General features: G+C 40.4%; 1 protein-coding gene and 1 long non-coding RNA gene across 7 annotated transcripts in view; one reads left to right on the top strand and one right to left on the bottom strand.

Moving 5' to 3' along the window:
• The window catches only part of FN1 (fibronectin 1), a 64,277-nt gene that overhangs the window by 11,711 nt on the left and 33,272 nt on the right, over positions 1-19,294 (bottom strand). For 3 of the 6 annotated variants that reach the window (XM_008690494.2, XM_008690495.2, XM_008690498.2), the window contains exons 22-37: positions 18,465-18,633; positions 17,802-17,888; positions 17,364-17,555; positions 14,474-14,656; positions 12,339-12,428; positions 10,821-11,090; positions 9,570-9,686; positions 8,744-8,908; positions 8,068-8,223; positions 7,279-7,392; positions 6,197-6,466; positions 4,800-4,987; positions 3,492-3,579; positions 2,453-2,629; positions 1,318-1,407; positions 927-1,106 (exon numbers count right to left, since the gene is read on the bottom strand). In XM_008690494.2, the coding sequence (XP_008688716.1) occupies positions 927-1,106; positions 1,318-1,407; positions 2,453-2,629; positions 3,492-3,579; positions 4,800-4,987; positions 6,197-6,466; positions 7,279-7,392; positions 8,068-8,223; positions 8,744-8,908; positions 9,570-9,686; positions 10,821-11,090; positions 12,339-12,428; positions 14,474-14,656; positions 17,364-17,555; positions 17,802-17,888; positions 18,465-18,633 (2,536 nt within the window). The remainder of the gene's footprint in view (positions 1-926; positions 1,107-1,317; positions 1,408-2,452; positions 2,630-3,491; positions 3,580-4,799; positions 4,988-6,196; positions 6,467-7,278; positions 7,393-8,067; positions 8,224-8,743; positions 8,909-9,569; positions 9,687-10,820; positions 11,091-12,338; positions 12,429-14,473; positions 14,657-17,363; positions 17,556-17,801; positions 17,889-18,464; positions 18,634-19,294) is intronic. The other 3 variants (XM_008690496.2, XM_008690497.2, XM_008690499.2) reach the window with 1 other exon arrangement.
• On the top strand, positions 11,060-18,599 carry LOC103662787. The gene is made up of 4 exons (XR_568573.2): positions 11,060-11,138; positions 13,926-14,101; positions 16,858-16,943; positions 18,517-18,599. It is a non-coding gene; the product is annotated as an uncharacterized LOC103662787 (long non-coding RNA).

The raw sequence follows: 19,294 nt of genomic DNA, 5'->3' as shown, positions 1-19,294 counted from the left end.
ATGCTAACATTTTGTGGGTATTCTTTTAACGTGTGGTCTTATTTGCACTTTGAATTCAAGAAAATCCATCAGCATCGTACACCGCCAGTGGGATATACATTTGGGAGAGATCACTGCAGATTGTATACAGGAATCTACTTAGGGCCTAATAACCAGATGGTCCTCAGCGGCAGGATCAATGAAAAGTTAGACTATAGCTAAGTACTCTATAGGAGAGAGTGGCCAATCTTCGTGTGGTTCCTGTAGGAAGTATCCAATTCAACTCCGTCCATAAGTGATTCTATTTTCCTGCCCCCGAAATTTCTAAAAAAGCACTGTCTCTTTCTGGTGTCTCTGTGTTCCATAGGATTTTCAAGTCCAGATGATATACTGTACAGAGTTGAAAAATTTAATCTCCTGGACAAAAATAATACCAGAGGCTTATGATCTTTCCCACTGAAATGGACAACGCTTATTCCCCATTCCACGCATGCTCTCCAGCATGGGTGGTGGGGAATCACTTTGCCTCAAGACCCACTCTGTGAACCTGGGTAATGACGGCGGTGGCATGTGGCACTCTGGCAAGGCCTGTAAGATCATTAAATCGTTAGAGAGCTAGTGGAAGGACAGGATCACAATTAGCTAGTTAGTTTTGAAGAATGGTTTTTCTAGGACAGGACTTACAAGTATCTGGCAAACATACAGCCAATGAAAAGATTCTATTTATGCCATCATGACAGTATTAGAATTACTGTATTTTCATGAATTCATGTCTTTGGAGATGTACTGAGCTCTACAGCTCCTCAATAGAAGATGCTTTTTGAAGTTGTCAGAAATGGGGCTTCTTGTTCTCATGATACAGCATCAAAGACACAGTTGGAATCTGCTAGGCACTTTGTGTGTCCTAGAGAGTCTGGAGGAAGATGACAACGGGGAGGCAGCCATACCGGTGATAGTAGCCTCTGTGACACCAGGGCGGGGACGAGGGACCACTTCTCTGGGAGGGGACCCAGGCTTCTCATACTTGATGATGTAACCAGTAATCTTGGCACGGGGCGGCTGCCATGATACCAGCAAGGAGTTGGGTGTGGTGGCCAGGAAACGCAGGTTCGATGGTGCATCAATGGCTAAAAGAAAACAAGATTAAGTCTCTAAAAAGTGAATAACCAGGGAAATTACTCCCAAACTTTTTTCCCACCCTTAGAAACAGACTCAAGAGAATCTGAGAGCTCTGATGACTATAAAAATGATTCTCTGTCAGCCTCATTTTTGTTTCTTACGTTCACATGACCAATCACATATAAGTCGGTGGCATTTCTTCTGTAAAAAAGTAGTTACCAGTGGAGGCATCAATGACCACGGGGGAGCTCCGGGCATTGTCATTCAGGGTATACAAGTAGATCTTGTAGTCCGTGCCGGGCTGTAAACCTGCGATTTGTGAAGAGATGCTTTTTATCTGATTTTAATTTATTAGGAACATTTTCAAACTCATCTGTAATTTTCATGGTTCCTCTACCATCCCGTACGTACACAGACCACAGAAGTGGTCCACATTTGGGCAATAAATTAGAGCCTGGCATGAGTGTTAACTGTTAATGAGAAACATTATCTCAAAAGAAAATCACTGATGCATACAAAGATACTGGCTAAAGTAAACTTTAAAATTAAAAAATGCTATGTTAAAAGTAGCTGTCTTGGAGAGGGGGCCCAGGTGGTGCAGCCAGTTGAACGTCCGACTCTTGGTTTTGGCTCGGGTCATGATCTCAGGTCATGAGATCGAGCCCCACTGTGGGGCTGCACGCTTAGTGTGGAGTCTGCTTGGGATTCTCTCTCTCCTGCTGCCCCTCCCCCCTTCTCCTTCTCTCTTTCTCTCTAAAATAAATAAATAAATCTTAAAAAAAAAAAAAAAAGAAGAAGTAGACATCTTAGAGAATGAGGGGCAAACACCTGAGTGTGTTTCCCCTTTATTGTAATCAGTCACTGGTAACTGGAATCAGAATTTTAAATCTCAAAAGACCTAAATTGATCCAGATAGCAAACATTCTCTGACTCCAACTTGGATCTTTATTTAATTTTAAAATTTAATTGTTTTATAATCTAAGTTAATGTTAAGAACTATATGCCACTATTGAGTTTCTTTTGGTTTTAAGCATTATGTTACATTTTTTTTTGTAAGAAAGGGTACATTGATGAAAGATTAAATTTAATAAATGGAACTTACGCCATTTCTCTGGTAAACATTAGACGAAATCAGGCATTCACAGAATGCAACTATTTCGAATTATAGTATGAAAGTAGGTTTTTAAAAATTATAGCTGGATTATTGTACAACATTGACAACAAATTTAATCGGTGGTAGAGTAACTGGTAGTGGTAGAGTAACTGGTAGTGGTAACTGGTAGAGTAACTGATAAGCTAGTGTATGTTGTGAATAGCACCCAACAATCACAGTCAGTACAGTGAGTTCCCGGACCTGTGATGGTGTAGCTTCGGACATCTGGCTTGATGGTTCTCTGAATTGGAGTCTGGCCGTTTGCTGGGATGGCATCAACTTGGAAGCCAGTGATTGTCTCAGTCTTGGTTCTCCAGCTAATGGTGATGGTGGTCTCGGTAGCATCTGTCACACGGGCCCTTCTTGGAGGGCTGACATCTACACAAACCACAACTAGAGATTAGTGCCTGGCTGACTCATTTCCGTAAGGTTTTGATATTTTAAAATGTTTTTTTATTAGACACCAAATATATCCATTTCTACATATAACTAATAATGTATAGATTTTCTCCTGTGGCATCCAGAAAGAAAGGTTGACAGTAATTAAAAAATATGAAAAGACTCACCTCACATACCTTTTTTTTTTTTAACCAAAAACCTTTACAGATACTACCAGTGGTTCCCAAGTCTGCCTTTATAGTATCTGCAAATACCCCAATAAGTGTGAAAATTATTAATTTATTTTAACATAAAGTAAGTGTAGTAGGAGTTACAATGATATGGCCAGCCACCAATAATATATATATGCATTGTTAGTACTTTGAACTTTTTTATAGGGCTTCATTTTTTCCCCTCTCAACGTATCAAAGGCATCCCTATTTTATAGATGAGGAAACTTAAATATCCCATGTGATTTCTGAAAGAGCATACATAAATCATTGATGTGGCACAGAACCAGAATCTGGGCCCAATTTCGTCCAGTGCTGACTGTACTGTTAAAGTACAGTAGAAGCAGGGTGTCCTCCCCAAACATGATGAAAACAAGTTCCAACAAGTAGAGCATAAACTAGGTGTCAGTCCCAGTTCATAACACTAACATGGTAACACTTTGGAGTGATTCCACTGATGTGCCTGTATACCGCTTTCTGGGGGGCATAAAAGGTGACAATAGTAAGTCAACAAGAGAAGGGCAAGCAAATCAGTTTCCAAGCTGGGAATCCTTCTATTAACTTGGTGATCTAGAAGATCATTTACCATTTATGGAGAATGTTGGTTTATACGAAAAACCTGGATTACTCACTCTCCAGAGTAGTGACGACTCCCTGAGCCGGTCTGCTTGTCAGAGTGTCCTTAAGGGCATAGACACTCACTTCGTATTTGGTGGACACCTAGAAAGAAAGACACAGTAGACTTCAGCAACGTGATCTTCTAAAGCACAGGTGTTTTCACTACAGCATTAGAAGGACACAATGGTTATAAAAGAAAAAATAACGTAGCAAAACCCACAGCATTATAAATTCCTAGATGAATTTCATTCCTACCTACAGATGATCAAAAACACATGTACATTTTATGAATTTAAAAATGTGCTTAGGGGTTAACACCAAGGAAGCTATAACTTACATACTTACGCTGAGCTGATCCAAAATGGGGAAAGTGGGTATTAGCCTGTTTTTCTCCTTTATGATCTGACAGGTGCCAATCATGAATTTGTCTGATCATGGAGAGGCAGAGAGAATGCTCTATTCTATCTCTGAACTCTCCTTCTGTCATTTCTCCTGAAATTGGCCTTATGTTAAGAAGTACATCAATTTCCTAGATTCCTGGCTAGTTTTCCACATGCGTGTCTAAAGGATTAAAAATGTTTCAATGAAGGGAGGGTCAGGTAGGTTGGTACAAACTGGAGAATATTCCTTGTCAAGGTAACAGAGCTCAGATAATGCATAACCAAAGTGGATTTATACATTCAGCCTATGGACATATAAATTGCCCCCCACACACACACATACACACATAAAACCTTTTTATAATAAACAAAATGCATATATATTTAAAGAGTTGTGCAAAATCCAACACTATTTATAAAAGTCCATTCCAGACAGTCATCTGGAAGAGTTTAAGTCAATATAGAGAATTCTATTTGACACAAAATAACAATAAATTATTTGGTGGCAGAGGCGAAGAACACAATTAGATTTATTACAATATTTTATTTCCACAACCTGAAACTGTGAAAGAGATGACTACAGTTGATCCTTGAACAATGGGGGTTGGGGTGCCAACCCCCTGCACAGCTGAAAGTCTGCTTATAACTTTTGAATCCCCAAAAGCTTAGCTAGTAAAAGTTGTACTGTTGACCACAAGCCTTGCTGATAAATAGTTGATTACCACAAACTTCATATGTTATTTGTATTGTATACTGTATTCTTACAATAAAGTAAGCTAGAGAAAGGAAAACGTTATTGATAAAATCTAAAAAAGAGAAAATGCATTTATAGTCCTGTACTATAGAAAAAAATCAGCATCTAGAAGTGGACCCACACAGTTCAAAACCACGTTGTTCCAAGGCCAACTGTACTTTATTCCAGTGAAAAAGGGCACTTCTTACCATGAGTCCTGACACAACCACAGATGAGCTGTCAGGAGCAAGGTTGATTTCTTTCATTGGTCCAGTCTTCTCCTTGGGGGTCACCCGCACTCGATATCCTGTGAGCTGAACATTGGGTGCCGTCCACTGGGCGGTCAGGCTTGTTGGAGTAACCTGAGTGAACTTCAGGTCAGCTGGTGCAGGAATGGCTGTCGGGATGGTCATTGGTTAGAGGTTATCTTATAGGAACTGGGGAAGAGGGAAAATAAAGTGAATTCCAAGAAGTAGAATAGATTGTGCTTGTTGGGTTAGGTGGGTTGCCTGGTGAAGCAAAGATTCAGTATGAGAAAGTACAAGAAAGGATACAAAATAAAGAAAATGTTTGCTGAAAAAATGTGTTTTATATCCACCAATTCTCAGAATCACTGGAGGCACTTGGGTAAATGCCAGAAGTCTAAGAGACTTGAGGTTTTAGAAGTCTTTTTTTTTTTTTTTTTTTGCTTTCCCTTAAAAAATAAAAACAAAAACAAAACATCGGGATGGTTTATTGGCCATTAGGATTGATTTTCCATTTGTATGGAAAGATGAGCAATAGCCCTTTTCCTAGATAAATGATCTCTGTATGGAAGAACATTTCACAGAGTAGTCCATCCCCCAAAAGATAGAATTATGTTTTTATCCTCTTTATTTGAACCCCACAGCAGCTAGTGCTGCTAAATTTGAAGTATTCTCTGTGGTGCAGCATAAGAAGAAAATTGGCTCACAACAGAAGCAGAAAAGAGAAGCAAAGAGCAATAACACAGATAGTCACCCCCAGGGTTGATGCTGTCACAAGGACACAAATTTAGCATTCCACTCTGCTTCAGAAACAAAGCGCAGGCGGATAAAGTATTGTGGAAAGCATTTGCCCTAAACCTGTTTCCTATGTGTCTGATTCTCAATCCTTTAAGCAAATCACACACCCAGCACCTGATATCTAACCAGAGAAGGAAGGTCTTACCTACGCGTTCTCAGAATCACGCTGCCAGGAAATGGCCCAGTTTGGATTCCTTTTTTAGAGTAAGTTCTAGGATGCCAAACTTCTTTCCTTCATGCACAGTGAGTGTAACCACAGGGAGTCAGGGTTTCAGGAATAATCCACAATTTTAGTATCATCTTCAAATGTCTCACTTTATGGCCTTATTTACAAGCCAAGCCACTCTAAAACCTCCCTTTATTAGACTGTATCTGAATATCACCTAAACTTTATTGTTTATGACGATTCCTTTCTAAAGAGGGTCTTTCCTAATAGAGAGGCTGCTTTTTTTTTTTTTTTAACCCCCATACAGGGACTCAATAGCCCGATAAAGTGTAACTCATTCAGCAGGGCGTAAAGCCGCCGCGCCCGTGAGCACCCTGTGGTGCAGTTAACGATATACCTGTGGACTGGGTTCCAATCAGGGGCTGGCTCTCCATATCATCGTGCAAGGCAACCACACTGACTGTGTACTCAGAACCCGGCCTGAGGCCTTGCAGCTCTGCGGTGTCTTCTTCACCATCAGGTGCGGGGAATAGCTCATGGATTCCATCCTCAGGGCTCGAGTAGGTCACCCTGTACCTGGAAACTTGCCCCTGTGGGCTTTCCCAAGCAATTTTGATGGAATCGACATCCACATCAGTGAATGCCAGTCCTTTAGGGCGATCAATGTCTGTTAGGCAAATTAATGGTAAGAGGTTATGTGAAAAGCAAGTTGTGAAATAAGCATTTTTATAACGTGCAAAGCAGTCCTGCAGATACCATTTTCTCTGATGAATTCAATTCCAATTAACCCACTATCAAATGGAAAATTACTTGACACTTGATTAAGTTTTTTTTTGGTTTAGAAAAGATTTAATGTTACATCACTTATTAAGACGTAGGTCTATGTGAGACACATAGACACCTTGCAAAATGTCCCCACAATGAGGATTTATTTATATTAATTTTACAATATTCTACCAAGATTCGTTTTTGCAGTGTGATGTTAGTCTCATAGACCTGGATTTTCTATACCTTGGAAATGGTAAGGTTGATTTTCAATGTCAGATTCAGATTATTATAATCTTTCTTTAACTCTTCTCTTCCCCTCTCTACCATTTACATTAAAATGCTGCTCCAGACAGTTTTCCAAATGCTCCAAAAGTAATGGCTTCATGAAGCATGCTGCAATCAACTTTACCATCCAGTCGTAGAAAAGAAGGTCCAGGCAAAATATTTTGTAGGTTTGCTATAGGCAAATAAGGTTTTGCTGAGGCCATTTGAGCAAAAGAAATTCAAAGCACAGCAACCACGATGATCTTTCCCTAGATGTTCATTGCTTGGCACCAAGAAGGAAAAATGTTTGTAAAGGGCTCAGCTCAAGATAACAAACTAACCGAGTTGGCTTTCTCTAGGTGTAATTGCAAAAGACATGAGGAGGGCATTCAGATGCCTAGGAACAAAACTGACTTTGAAAATGGGAAAGAAGAATTCTTTACGTACTCGTTACTGCGGTTTGAACCAGAGGCTGACTCTCTCCATTTCGATTCTGAGCATAGACACTAACCACATACTCCACTGTGGGCTGCAAACCTTCAATGGTCATTTCTGTTTGATCTGCAAAGAGAGTGAAAAGCAAATACAGCATCTGTGCTGTCCACTGTAAGGCCAGCTAAGTGACTGTCCGAGTTTGGTAATAAATGCCTGGTGGCTTGGATTTTTCATTTGTAGAATAACCATGAAGACATGGATGAGTCAGATATGATTTCTCTTGGACAGATATGTTCATTGCTAATACAAATTGCCATACTGGAGAGAAGTCAGACTAAGGGATACACTCTAAAATTTAATATGATGTCTCCAACAATGAATGATGCTGCTCTTGGAAAAAATGAAAACGAGTTTGACTTTAAGATTTTGCCTTAGGATCCTAATTTTACCAGGATTTGATATCAAAACAAAAACAAGAGCTAAAAGGATCTTAAAAAGCTAGGCCATCACTCTCCTTGGTGTACATGACTAAATAAAACCACAAAGAGAGGTCTAATAGTGCAAGATGTCCATACCACCAAACAGAACCATGCATGGAAAATCAAATGCACTTCTCCTAAAAATTCTGCTGCGGAGGGAGTCTGTAACAATCTCAAGCCCTGAATTCACAAACGGGGAAACTCCGACATATGAAATGAAAATGTACAGTACTCAGACCTAGGTGGCCGTGCATTTTAAAAAGCATACCGTGTGGCCCTCTTCTGTTTATCCTGATGTATGCGAGATGCTGGTTATTCTTACCTGGACCTGCAGTTTTCGTTTTTGATGGTCCTGGGCCGTTTTTGGGAGTAGTGGTCACTCTGTAACCAGTAACAGGGGAACTTGAAGGCAGCCACCTGACACTAATGCTGTTGTCCTGAACATCAGTCACTTGCATCTGGGATGGTTTGTCAATTTCTACAAATAAAAACAAGGAGAAACCAGTGACGCTCCAGTCCATGGGGGACAAGAATGGACAAGTCTTGTTTCCAGTCCTGGTAGGCACAGAAAGATCTCTTATTACTATTAACAACTCCCTGGTGTTTCTTTTGCAGAAACACTGAGATTGCCTTTGGGAGGTGGGGCAGGCGTCTAGATACCATAACCTATTTTCAAGATGGCTGTTTCATTCACAAAGAAACTATATTCCAGGTAGGTGTTTGTCTTCTTACCTTATCAGCTCATTCATTCATTCATTAACAAATACTTACTGAACACCCCTTCTGTCTGTCTCTATTGTAGGCACATGGAACAGCTCCATTAACAAAATAGACAAAATCTCTGCCCTTTGCGGTGCAGCTTGAATATCTGGCTCAAACCTCTGTTAGCTGTCTGTGTTGCCTCATCTTATTAAAAAAGAAGAGCAATCCCCCAATGAGGAAAACACCTTGGTTGCACACTGCAAACCTATCCGTCTCCGCACAGGAGGAGTCAGTACCTGTTCGATAGTCAATGGAAACCGGCTTGCTGCTTGCGGGGCTGTCTCCACGGCCAGTGACAGCGTACACGGTGATGGTGTAGTCTACTCCAGGTTTAAGGCCGCTGATGGTAGCTGTGGACTTGCTCCCAGGCACAGTGAAGTCCTGGACAGGGCTGTTTCCTCCTGTGTGAAAACAGGTTAGTTCGAAGCGTGAGGGGCTGAGAAATAGTTGGGGATTGCTGAGTCACGACATTAACACATAAGACAGCGTTTAGTCACAACTTTGATCATTCCCTTTAAAAGAGTATTATTAATAGGGCCCCCACAGGAACGTATTTATGTATGCATGTGGTGAACCCTTAGTAAGTGTGTAAAAATTGGGAGAAAATGGCAGTTAATGCTATTTTAACATTCCACTTTAAAATGTCACTGAGTTGTGGATTGACATTAGGAGAAAAGGTAAGTCCTCAACACAGGATGGCATATATTGTGTTCCTTTTTCAAAATATTAATGTAATACATTCATGTTAAATAAAATTTTGAAAATATAGGAAAGTGAAAAAAAATACAAATCACTTATTATTTCACCACTGATAATTTATTTGTGAATTTGTAATTCTTTCTTCCTCAGCTCTACTATTCCTCCTTTAGTAGTATTATATTATATCTTGGTTTCGCCACCAATTAGAACATACAGATTTTTTCACATGTTCTTGGAAGAGACAAGGCTCCCACTGAATGGACTTGCTAAAGTCTCTTTAAATATTCACCCGCCCTTGGGCTTTGAGGTCACCCACGACAGAATCTGACTTGATCGCAGTGAAATAGCATTTTACTGACGCACCTGTTTCTCCATAGGTGATCCTGTAATATCTCACAGTGACAGCAGGAGCGTCCCAGCTGATCAGCACGCTGGTGGGGGTTGCGGCAATGACTTCCAGGTCCCTTGGAACATCAGAAACTAGGAAAACAAGGGAAAGTTTCCACATCTATAACTTTCAAACGATGCCCAGATTCACTCTGCTCATTTTTCAGATAACTGCCTTTATAATTCCTACATATAATAATGTAAATATGATGCAAAATTAGCAGAATTAAAAATTATGCACCATTCAAGGGAAGGGGTTAAGGAGGCAATTCAAATTATGATAAAATGACTATTACAAATTTATTGAAGCATTTTTTTCCTTCAACTTTTTATTTTGAAAAATTTTAAAACAGGGGCGCCTAGAGGGTCTCAGTCGGGTAAGCGTCCAACTTGATCTCAGCTCAGGTCTTGATCTCAGGGTCATGAGTTTGAGCTCCACGCTGGGCGTGGAGACTACTTAAAAAAATTAAAACAGAGAAGTTACAAACATAATATAATGAACACTTATATTCCCTTCTCTCGGGCATTTGTTTATTGGTCACATTTGCCACATGTGCTTGTCTCTCTTTCTGTGTCTTTCTCTTTTTGTTAAGCCATATGAGATCGAGGTACAGGTATCACGATGCTACTTCTCCAATAAAGTACCTCAGCATGTATCTCCTAAAAATACTGACACTATCTCATGAAAATAATTCTGTTTTTAAGGGAACTCTGAAACAGGGATTTTCTTAATATTTTGTTTTTTTGTTTTTTTTTTTTTTAAAGATTTTATTTATTTATTTGACAGAGATAGAGACAGCCAGCGAGAGAGGAAACACAAGCAGGGGGAGTGGGAGAGGAAGAAGCAGGCTCATAGCAGAAGAGCCTGATGTGGGGCTCGATCCCATAACACCAGGATCACGCCCTGTGCCAAAGGCAGACGCTTAACCGCTGTGCCACCCAGGCGCCCCGGGATTTTCTTAATATTTTGAATAAAACTTTGGGTATTAGAAATGCATAAATACCTATATCCAGTAAGAAATTTTTTATGATAAAAAAAAATTATCTTCAATAGAGTCTAAGAAGGAGATTTTCTCCACATATTCTCTCACTTCTCTCTCCATGCCTCATAACCACAATCTATTTTTTTAGGAGATGATGACTCAGACAACATAAAGTTGTTTCCCAGGAGATACCACCTGCCCAGAAAGTACTCTGAGTTTCTTTGCAGACCAGAAAACAAGTTACCTGTTGACTGTTGGCCAATCAAGGGAGGACTTTCTTCTCTGCCATTCAGAGCAACAATGCTGACCACATATTCTGTGCCCGGACTGAGATTGGTGAGGGTGATGGAATTCCGAGACGGGGGCACTCGATCTTCCCGAGGTCTCCCACCAGTGTGCTCAGGATGATGGCGGATCCGGTAGCCAGTGATGGTGGCTCGAGGAGCGATCCAATGCACAGTGAAAGAGTTGGCAGTGATATCAGAGAAGTCAATGCCAGATGGGGAATCAAGACCTGTTGTTTCCACCCAGAAGAAAAAAAAAGACATCACCAGTTTAGGAGGTAAGGAAGAATGTAGGGAGGTAACACACAGCCAGTGTTTCTGGCCTTTCTCATTAGCACAACAGATTGCCATAAACGTCAGGTCGTGATGCACTTATTCTAAGTGACACATAAATTTCAAAATCATAAACTGACCCAGTTCCAAATGGCCATGTCAAGCTTTCTTTTCTTTTTTCTTTCACTAAGTAATCCGAGTGGTTTATACATGTTGTTACCAAAGGTTTCTGTATCACTTTGGAAGACAGGTGTTTAAGATATTTTGGGAATTATTTTCAAATGCTTCAGTGTTCAAGTATTCTATGTTTCTATTCTGTAAGTGTGTCTCTCAAAATAAGGCAAGATATGCCCACTCTCAAGTTAAGTATTTGGTTCTCAAAGAAGCTTTCTGCACTCAAGAGGAAATTGATAGGTCAACAGGGTAGTAATGCCAAACATAAAACTCTCAAAAACTAAAATAAGACATCATCCTGGACATATTATAATGCACATAAATCCTCATGAATTGAAAATTCAGTGTACTGCAGAAAAATTAATAAGAATTTAGTTTATCTCAAATTCAAATCACTTAATCTCTCTGGGCCTTCCAGAACATTTTTATTTTAGTAATAATAAATTGAGATATCACAAATTTTTGGAACCAAGCAGACTATAATTAATGGATACACCACATCACACTTTTTTAAAAGGGAAAAATTAATAGAAGCCCTCATATTAAAGAAGAAATGTAATATTATGGGATTCAGTTCAACTTCTTTACATAGCAAATGGATATTTCATCAAGCAGAAAAAAGAGATAAACTTGTTGGCTTAGCAAAGGAGAGAAAAGGCTTCCATGACAATGACAGCGTTGGGTCAGTCTTAGAAGGAGCTGCCTAATGAGAAGGAATGTTCACCATCTCTAAATAACCGAGATTATATTATTCTTGGGAGATTTTTTAAAAGGAGAGACAGCAATGTTTCTGGACTATTTTGAGTCCTTTCTGGAAGCTGAGAGTATAATCTTAGTGACTGAAAGTCAGGGTAATACTTGCAGAAGTGTCATTTAATTTTTAAGACCAGTGATCAAAAAGTAATGACAAGGCTATAAGCACCACTACCACCACAAAAATGGAGATGTATTTTTAGAAGCAGCATTCCATTCTGCTATTTAAAATTGGCAGGTAAAAGCTATTTGATCAGCATGCTGCTGACATAACTCACCTGTTTTCTGTCTTCCTCTAAGAGGTATGCTCTCATGCTGTTCGTACACACTGGAGACACTGACCAAATACTCTGTGCCAGGCAGGAGATCTGAGGAGGCAAGGGGGACTTATTTTTAAATTATGCTCGAAAGCATGAAAAAGTAAAGCACCCTCAGGACTATTTCAGTGTATAAAACAATATACACAAAAACTGAGTCCCGTAACCTACTTACACTGATGTGAATGTTGCTACCTGGAGGTACGCTGTAATGAGTTAATAAGGAAAGGTCAGCTTGCCCTCTAACATCTCTAAGCCCCACCCTCAGATGCTCTTCTGAGAGTATGATTCAGCCAGATCTGCGATAAGATGGTTGCTGCCACGTAGTATGATCTCTGTCATCCACTTAATATTACGTCTGTTGAGGGCATGTGATAATAATGACCATGGCACTGTGGATTATCATTGACTCATCACCAACAACCCTAGGAAGTAGTTTCCTACTATTTAAAGCAGACTTACAGCCATACAATAAACTGCAAATATTTAAAGTGTACAGTTTTGACAGGTTTCGGCATATGTATGAACATGTGAAATCATTACCACATTCATGACAATGAATGTGTCCATCACCTCCAAAACTCTGGTTTACGACTGTCCCCATTTTACACATGAGAAAATGGAGGCACAGAGAAGCTGTCTTCTTTGACATACTTGCCTGAGATCATAAAGGATTTGACCCAGGCCAAGACCAGTGGTCTTAATAATTAACCTTTACTGGAAAAGAGTCATAGTCCATGGGGAAAGTGATTGTTTCTGCCACATTAAAGTAAGAACAAAATACTTTAAAAAATTACATACACTTTCCTGAGTATCCTCTTCTCTCGTTTTGAGGTCCCCAAAAAAGTATAGAGCAAGGTTTCTAATCTTTGAATTCTTACTCGGTAGACCCCATTCCCCTCCACATCATTTCTGTAGAGGCCCCTGCAAGGCTTAGCTGCTCAGACCCCACGTTCCTTATTCCTGCTTGCCCAGGGGGAATCTGCTTAACCACCAAAGACCTCGGTTGCTTCATCTATAAAACTGAGTAATAATGGCTTCTCTGGGGAGGGATGGCTACCTTGCCATCCAGAGCAGGATCTAGAACACATGATGAACATGAGACCACTTGGTGGGGCAGCCAGTGGTCCTGAAGCAGGGGCTATACTGAGTGGTGCTGTAACTACTGATTTCAGAGCACCCCAGAACAGAAATTATAGCCCTGTTGATATGCATATAGAAGGATGTTCTCACCCTCAGCCATGAAATGAGAAGCCGAGACTACGGTCATGTTGAGCTGCCCTTCCTGCTCTCAAATATGTTTGCAACATAAAGGAAGTATTCAGACCTTCCTTTGGTACTGTACCTACATGTGAGCTCTTTCTCTGTGTGGAAACCTATGCTGCTCTCACGTGTTACTATTCCAGTGAGAAGGATGAGAAGGGACATGGACAGGAATCACAGCACCATGTCTCAGCCTCCTTCTATTTTCTTTAACCAACGATGTCTATTTCAAAAAGGTAGGATCTAGAAAGACACAATTTCCATAAATGGTTGCTGTTTTTCTAGGTCCTCAGCCTTCAGAGAAACCCTGCCAACAGATTCTTTCTGAAGTACCAGTTACACTTCTGGGCTCTTTCTTCAAAACAGTGTCCTGATCGACCCTAACAAGTCACCATTTCTACGCTTTCAAACGCTAGAGATTACCTGCTCCGACACTTCTTTAAAAAATGAGAATAAAACAGGTATGGTGACATTATTTTCAATCCCCATTGTTTCTCCCTCCAAACATTTAGATTTAGTCCTACATTTTCTCTTCACATTCGTTTCTTTTTCCGTGCTCATCTAGTAGCAGAATGTGTTTGAAGTCTTCGAAGTTCGCTGCTGGTGTTTTTCTACTGTGATCTTTAAAAAGTTGTAGATTTCGGAGATACATACATGAAAACAGCAATAAACATGACATCTTTCAAAGGTACAGAGCTGCACATCCAATTTGGAGTTTAGCTTATAGCCTTGTTGCAGCTGTCTTGATCTTAGTTGCCTCTCCCTGAGAACTTGGAATTCTCTCCTGGGGCTCTAGCTTAGTATTTATTGAACAGATACGGTTGAGTGCTTACTTGTTAAGACCACTGCATTGTCCGAAGGAGAGATTGACAGCTCTGCAACATCTTCCTCATTTTTCACAGGTGAGTAGCGCACCAGGAGGTTGGTCAGTTCAATGGATGGAGGTGGGGCCCAGGTGACACGCATAGTGTCTGGACCAACATTGGTGAATCGCAGGTCAGTGGGAGGAGGGACAGCTGGTTTCAAATAAGGAAGACCAGGTTAAGGGAATTTTAAAATTAAAGCTAACAAAAATAGCTGGAAAGGTAAAAACCGTATTTCATGCATAAAGGAAATGAGTCATCATCATGCAAATAGTCTAATCTAAATCTAATCTAAATCACAGTCACTACTGTTAAAAATAAACACTACACACAGTACTGTTAGGCCCCTTTAACCTTTCTGCCATCAGTACATATCAAAGAAAAATTTGCATCTACTTTCAAATATGTGGATTTTAAGTACATTATTAATACCACTGACAGTTATTTTATCCCAGGCTGAAGAGGCTTAAGTTGCCACACAGCAAAGAGAAACACAGCGGTACTTTCCAAAGAAACACATGCACACAGACAAAAAGACAAGAGGGTCCTAAATTTCCCCTGACACGAGATGACTACAGCTACTGGCATCGCTACAATCCCGCTCCGTGAATTCTACCTACAAGTGAAAAGGTTCATGCAGATTGGTTCTCGGCATGTTCTTACCATGCAGGGCAGAGAACCTTTGTAATGTTGCATGCTCAGCCCCAGACTGGTTAAAGAGGAGTTTCTTTACCTAGCCATGGCAAGGCAATCCACTGCGCTCCAAAGTTTCTTTTCCTCCTATGTCAAAACAACCCCCTTCCAATCCACCCTAAATTTGACTGGGCTTTTAGTCAACTACAAAGAAGGAACACGGTGGTTTATCAAAGAGTAGAAAGAAAAGCATAATGGTACATTTTGGAAGTACCTTTCTTATTAACTGGTGCTCATTACACAATTTCGTATTCATTAAGATGTGTTTAAAAAGAAACCCCGGGTCTACAAATTCATCTCAACTTTCCCATTTTGTATCGAACAGATCCGCTCTCCCTCGCTTTCTGCACATGTGTGGTTTAAATGAAAATGTATTTAAGACCACATGCATATGCTTTCAACCAATCAGTTTAGCATATCCATCCAATTCCTTACCTGCCCCAACCCACCCTTCCTCTCTTAATGGCTGGCAAATTGCTGGCTTTTCCCATGAAACGTCCATCTTTAACCAGAGTGACTGGTGGCAGCATGCAACACCATCCATGTCTCAAACACAGAAGTTTTCAAAATTCACCCGTTTGCTGTGTCAGTGTAGTAGGGGCACTCTCTCCGCCATTAATGAGAGTGATAACGCTGATGTCATAGTCAATGCCCGGCTCCAGCCCTGTAACTGTGTAGTATCCTACTGAGGAGTCCACAAAATCTTCAAAAATAGGGATACCTTCTCCTGCCGCAACTACTGTGATGCGGTACCCAATAATGGTGGAAGAGTTTAGCGGGGTCCACCTCAGGCCGATGCTTGAATCGGTTATATCAACAAAGCTTAGGTCAGTGAGTTGGGGCACCTCTATTGAGTTACAAAGCAAGGGAGGGGGGCAAAAGGAAGATAGAGGCAAAAAAGAGGAAAAAATAAAGCAGTGTACGTCAGGTTACTAGTGGCAAACTTGACAGAATGTTAAAGCAATGATGGTAATATGCGATCTTTTCCCAAAGTTCTGAAAAGATGTCCTAAGCATCATGAATATAGTTTGTTTCCTTGGGAGAATAAAACAGGTTACAATATTCTTGGGGATTTTCTTGCATTTGAAAAGTATCTCTAAACAGTAGAGTTGAACCTCTCAGGTTCTTAAAAATTATAGGCCTGTTAAGGATGTCAAAACCATTCTTAGAACCTAGACATAATATCCGTAATAAGTATCAACAATGCTTAAAAAAAAAAAAGCCAAAACTTTTTTTAGTAGGAAAACAGAGCTTGCATGAAGAAGGTTAAAAAAAAAAAAATCGGTTGGTGAGTTTTTCTTTCTTTTCCTATAGAAAAACTCAAGACAACATTATGGCCATGGTGCTAATGCATTATGAAAGTATGGTGTGAAATGTGCCATTGAAAAGCACATTCAGGAGGAAGACAGATAGACTTGAGTCCAAGACCACTGCCAATATTTTGTTTAATTCATAATCAAAGTTATTTAATCAGCATTAGTAAAAGCATTCTACCGAATAGTGCAAAGGAGAACACAATTTGTCCAATGCTTTCATTCTGTCACAATCCAATTTTGGACAAATAACAAACCTATCCCTAGATAGGTCTTCTCAATGTTGTCTTTCAGTCCGTGAGAAAGAACACCCGAAGGTGTGGCTTTCCTTCTCTCTTTTATTTTCAGTTTTATAAAGGAAGGATTTGAAACTGCAAGATGAAGAATTGAACATGTCAACCAAGTGCTGTGTCGATGTTCACATATGGAGACAGGTACGATTTTACAGACAGCTGTTCAAAATTGATACGGACTGTAAAATCAGGGACAAATGTGCCGATGGGATGCATTTACCATATTACTTTTAGCCTGTCAGTACCGAGGACAGACACATGACATCGTTTTAGTAATATTTCCACGTGAGCGGACAGTACAGAGTTAATGCCATGGTGGCCAGTCCATTACATCCCCATCGCCACAAAGAGCATCCTGGTGAAGCAGACAGGAAAGCGGTGTTAACAGCAAGCATTTGTCCAAACAGCTGCTTTGACCTCCTGGTTTTGGAGAGTGTGGTTGGGAGGTCAGAACTAAATCCCAAATGTACTTGACACCCTCAACCACCTGGGGATTAAGATCTTAATCCCCCCTCTCACTGAAACTGCCACTCTTACGATAACAGCTTATTTTTCCATTACCTGGGATGATGGTATCAGAGATAGGGACACTTTCCTTGTCATCTTTGATAGTGTAAACACTGACATTGTACTCCAGGCCAGGACTCAGGTTTTCAAAGGTGCAAGAGCTCTGATCTGCATGGACCACTTCTTCCAAAGAGTATCCCTGTTGTCCATTTAGAGGGGTGGTGGTAATTCTATAACCAGTAATGTCTAATTAAAACAGAAAGGAGGAAGTTACTGCACAGAGCATCTGTGACGCAGGGCACATTAAACTGGACTCCAGTGATGGACCCACAAAGGGGAAAGGAGGAAGACTTGGCATTTATTGAGGACTCTCCTGTTATTCAGTGCCACAATGACCCTTTGAGGCAGGTATTAATATCCTCGGTTTAAAGAAACTCTTGGAACAGGGGAGTGGTCACCAACGCCTTGCCCTTTGATACAAACCAGGCTTACCTGGTGTGGTGCTCCTCTCCCAGGAGACGGTAAGCACTCCAGTGTCAGGGTTTGCCTCCAGGTGCAAGTTTGTTGGTGGAGACAATGCTATGCAGAACAAAATTTTAAATTAAAAGTTAAAGCTAACACCAAGCACTTGACCTGTGGAAAGTTTTCTTCTTTCTTTTTTCCTCTCTTTCCTTCCTTCCTTCCTTCCTTCCTTCCTTCCTTCCTTCCTTCCTTCCTTCCTTTCTTTCTTCNNNNTTTCTTTCTTTCTTTCTTTCTTTCTTTCTTTCTTTCTTTCTTTCTTTCTTTCTCCTTCTCCCTTTCCCCTCCCTTCCTTCTTTTCAAGAATCAGTAAAAATATAGAAGTTACACTCTGAAACCATGGTGGACAGCGATTCTCTGAGAGCATTTCTTTTTACAGTTAACAATTTTGCAATGCTATTGAAATTCTTCCTGTCTTGCCAGTTCATAAATATTTTTGATGTGGAAAGAACAGTTCTGATGGCACAGAATATATGAGATGCGTTGAACTTGCTGCTCCAAATTTAGCAATAGCTGATAAGATATAGGGATGGGATCTTCACCTTGTGCCATTATCAGGAGCAAAAAGTGATTTTTAAAAGCTATTTTTAAAAATCAGACCAGGTTTAACTAAACGAGGCAAAGAACTCCTCTTACGTGTCACTACTTTCTTTACAATCGGAGCATCTCTCTCTTGCCCATCCCTCAGGACTGAGATGGTGTACACGTATTCCACGCCTGGAGTCAGGCCGGACACAACGATGCTTCCTGATTCTGAAGTCACTTCTCGCGGTGCTTCCCCTCCCTGGCTTGGTCGTACACCCAGCTAGAAGAAGGAAAGCCAAATAAACACCAAGGACAAGTATTTCCAGAGCTGGATTTCTGCAGAAAGGTTGTGGATATGCTGTAGATAACATGAACACCTGTGCACACTGCACACTGTGCTTTTATTAGGGGATAAGTTGGGGTCTGCCTTTAGCTCTACTAGACACTTTAGCGGGAAGTTCCTTGGACTGGGGGGCCAAAGTGGGAGAGGTGACTTCCAGAACTGCATTACATTGGCTTGTCACGGAAAAATGTCATTACATGCTGTTTTGCTTGATCAATAATCTCCAGATACAAACCAGAAGTACACAGCGGCTTTGGGCCACATGGCAGTTCATTTCTATTGTCTTTGTTGCTGGAAGAAATCCTCCAGCACTCTCTTTAATGAGTTATGAACATTCAACTTAAAGGTAGCAGCCGCTTTAACATTTTGTACTTCAGAAACATTCCTTTTGAAGAAGTATGTTCATAGCTTAAACTGCAGGACAATATATTATAAAAGAAGAATTAAAGTGAATGTGCCCATAATTTTCAATTTTTTAATATTTTATTTCAAAACCTAAGTAATATTGTCTCATCAAACAGTGTTCAACTCTAGAGACGTCCTTTGTAGGTTATAAGCCTTCTGAAAGTCAGAATGACACGATTAAGGGAAATTTAAA

This window comes from Ursus maritimus, unplaced genomic scaffold (assembly GCF_017311325.1).
Source record: "Ursus maritimus isolate PB19 unplaced genomic scaffold, ASM1731132v1 scaffold_1, whole genome shotgun sequence".
Classification (NCBI taxonomy): Eukaryota; Metazoa; Chordata; class Mammalia; order Carnivora; family Ursidae; genus Ursus; species Ursus maritimus.
This window is presented reverse-complemented; position numbering and strand designations above follow the sequence as displayed.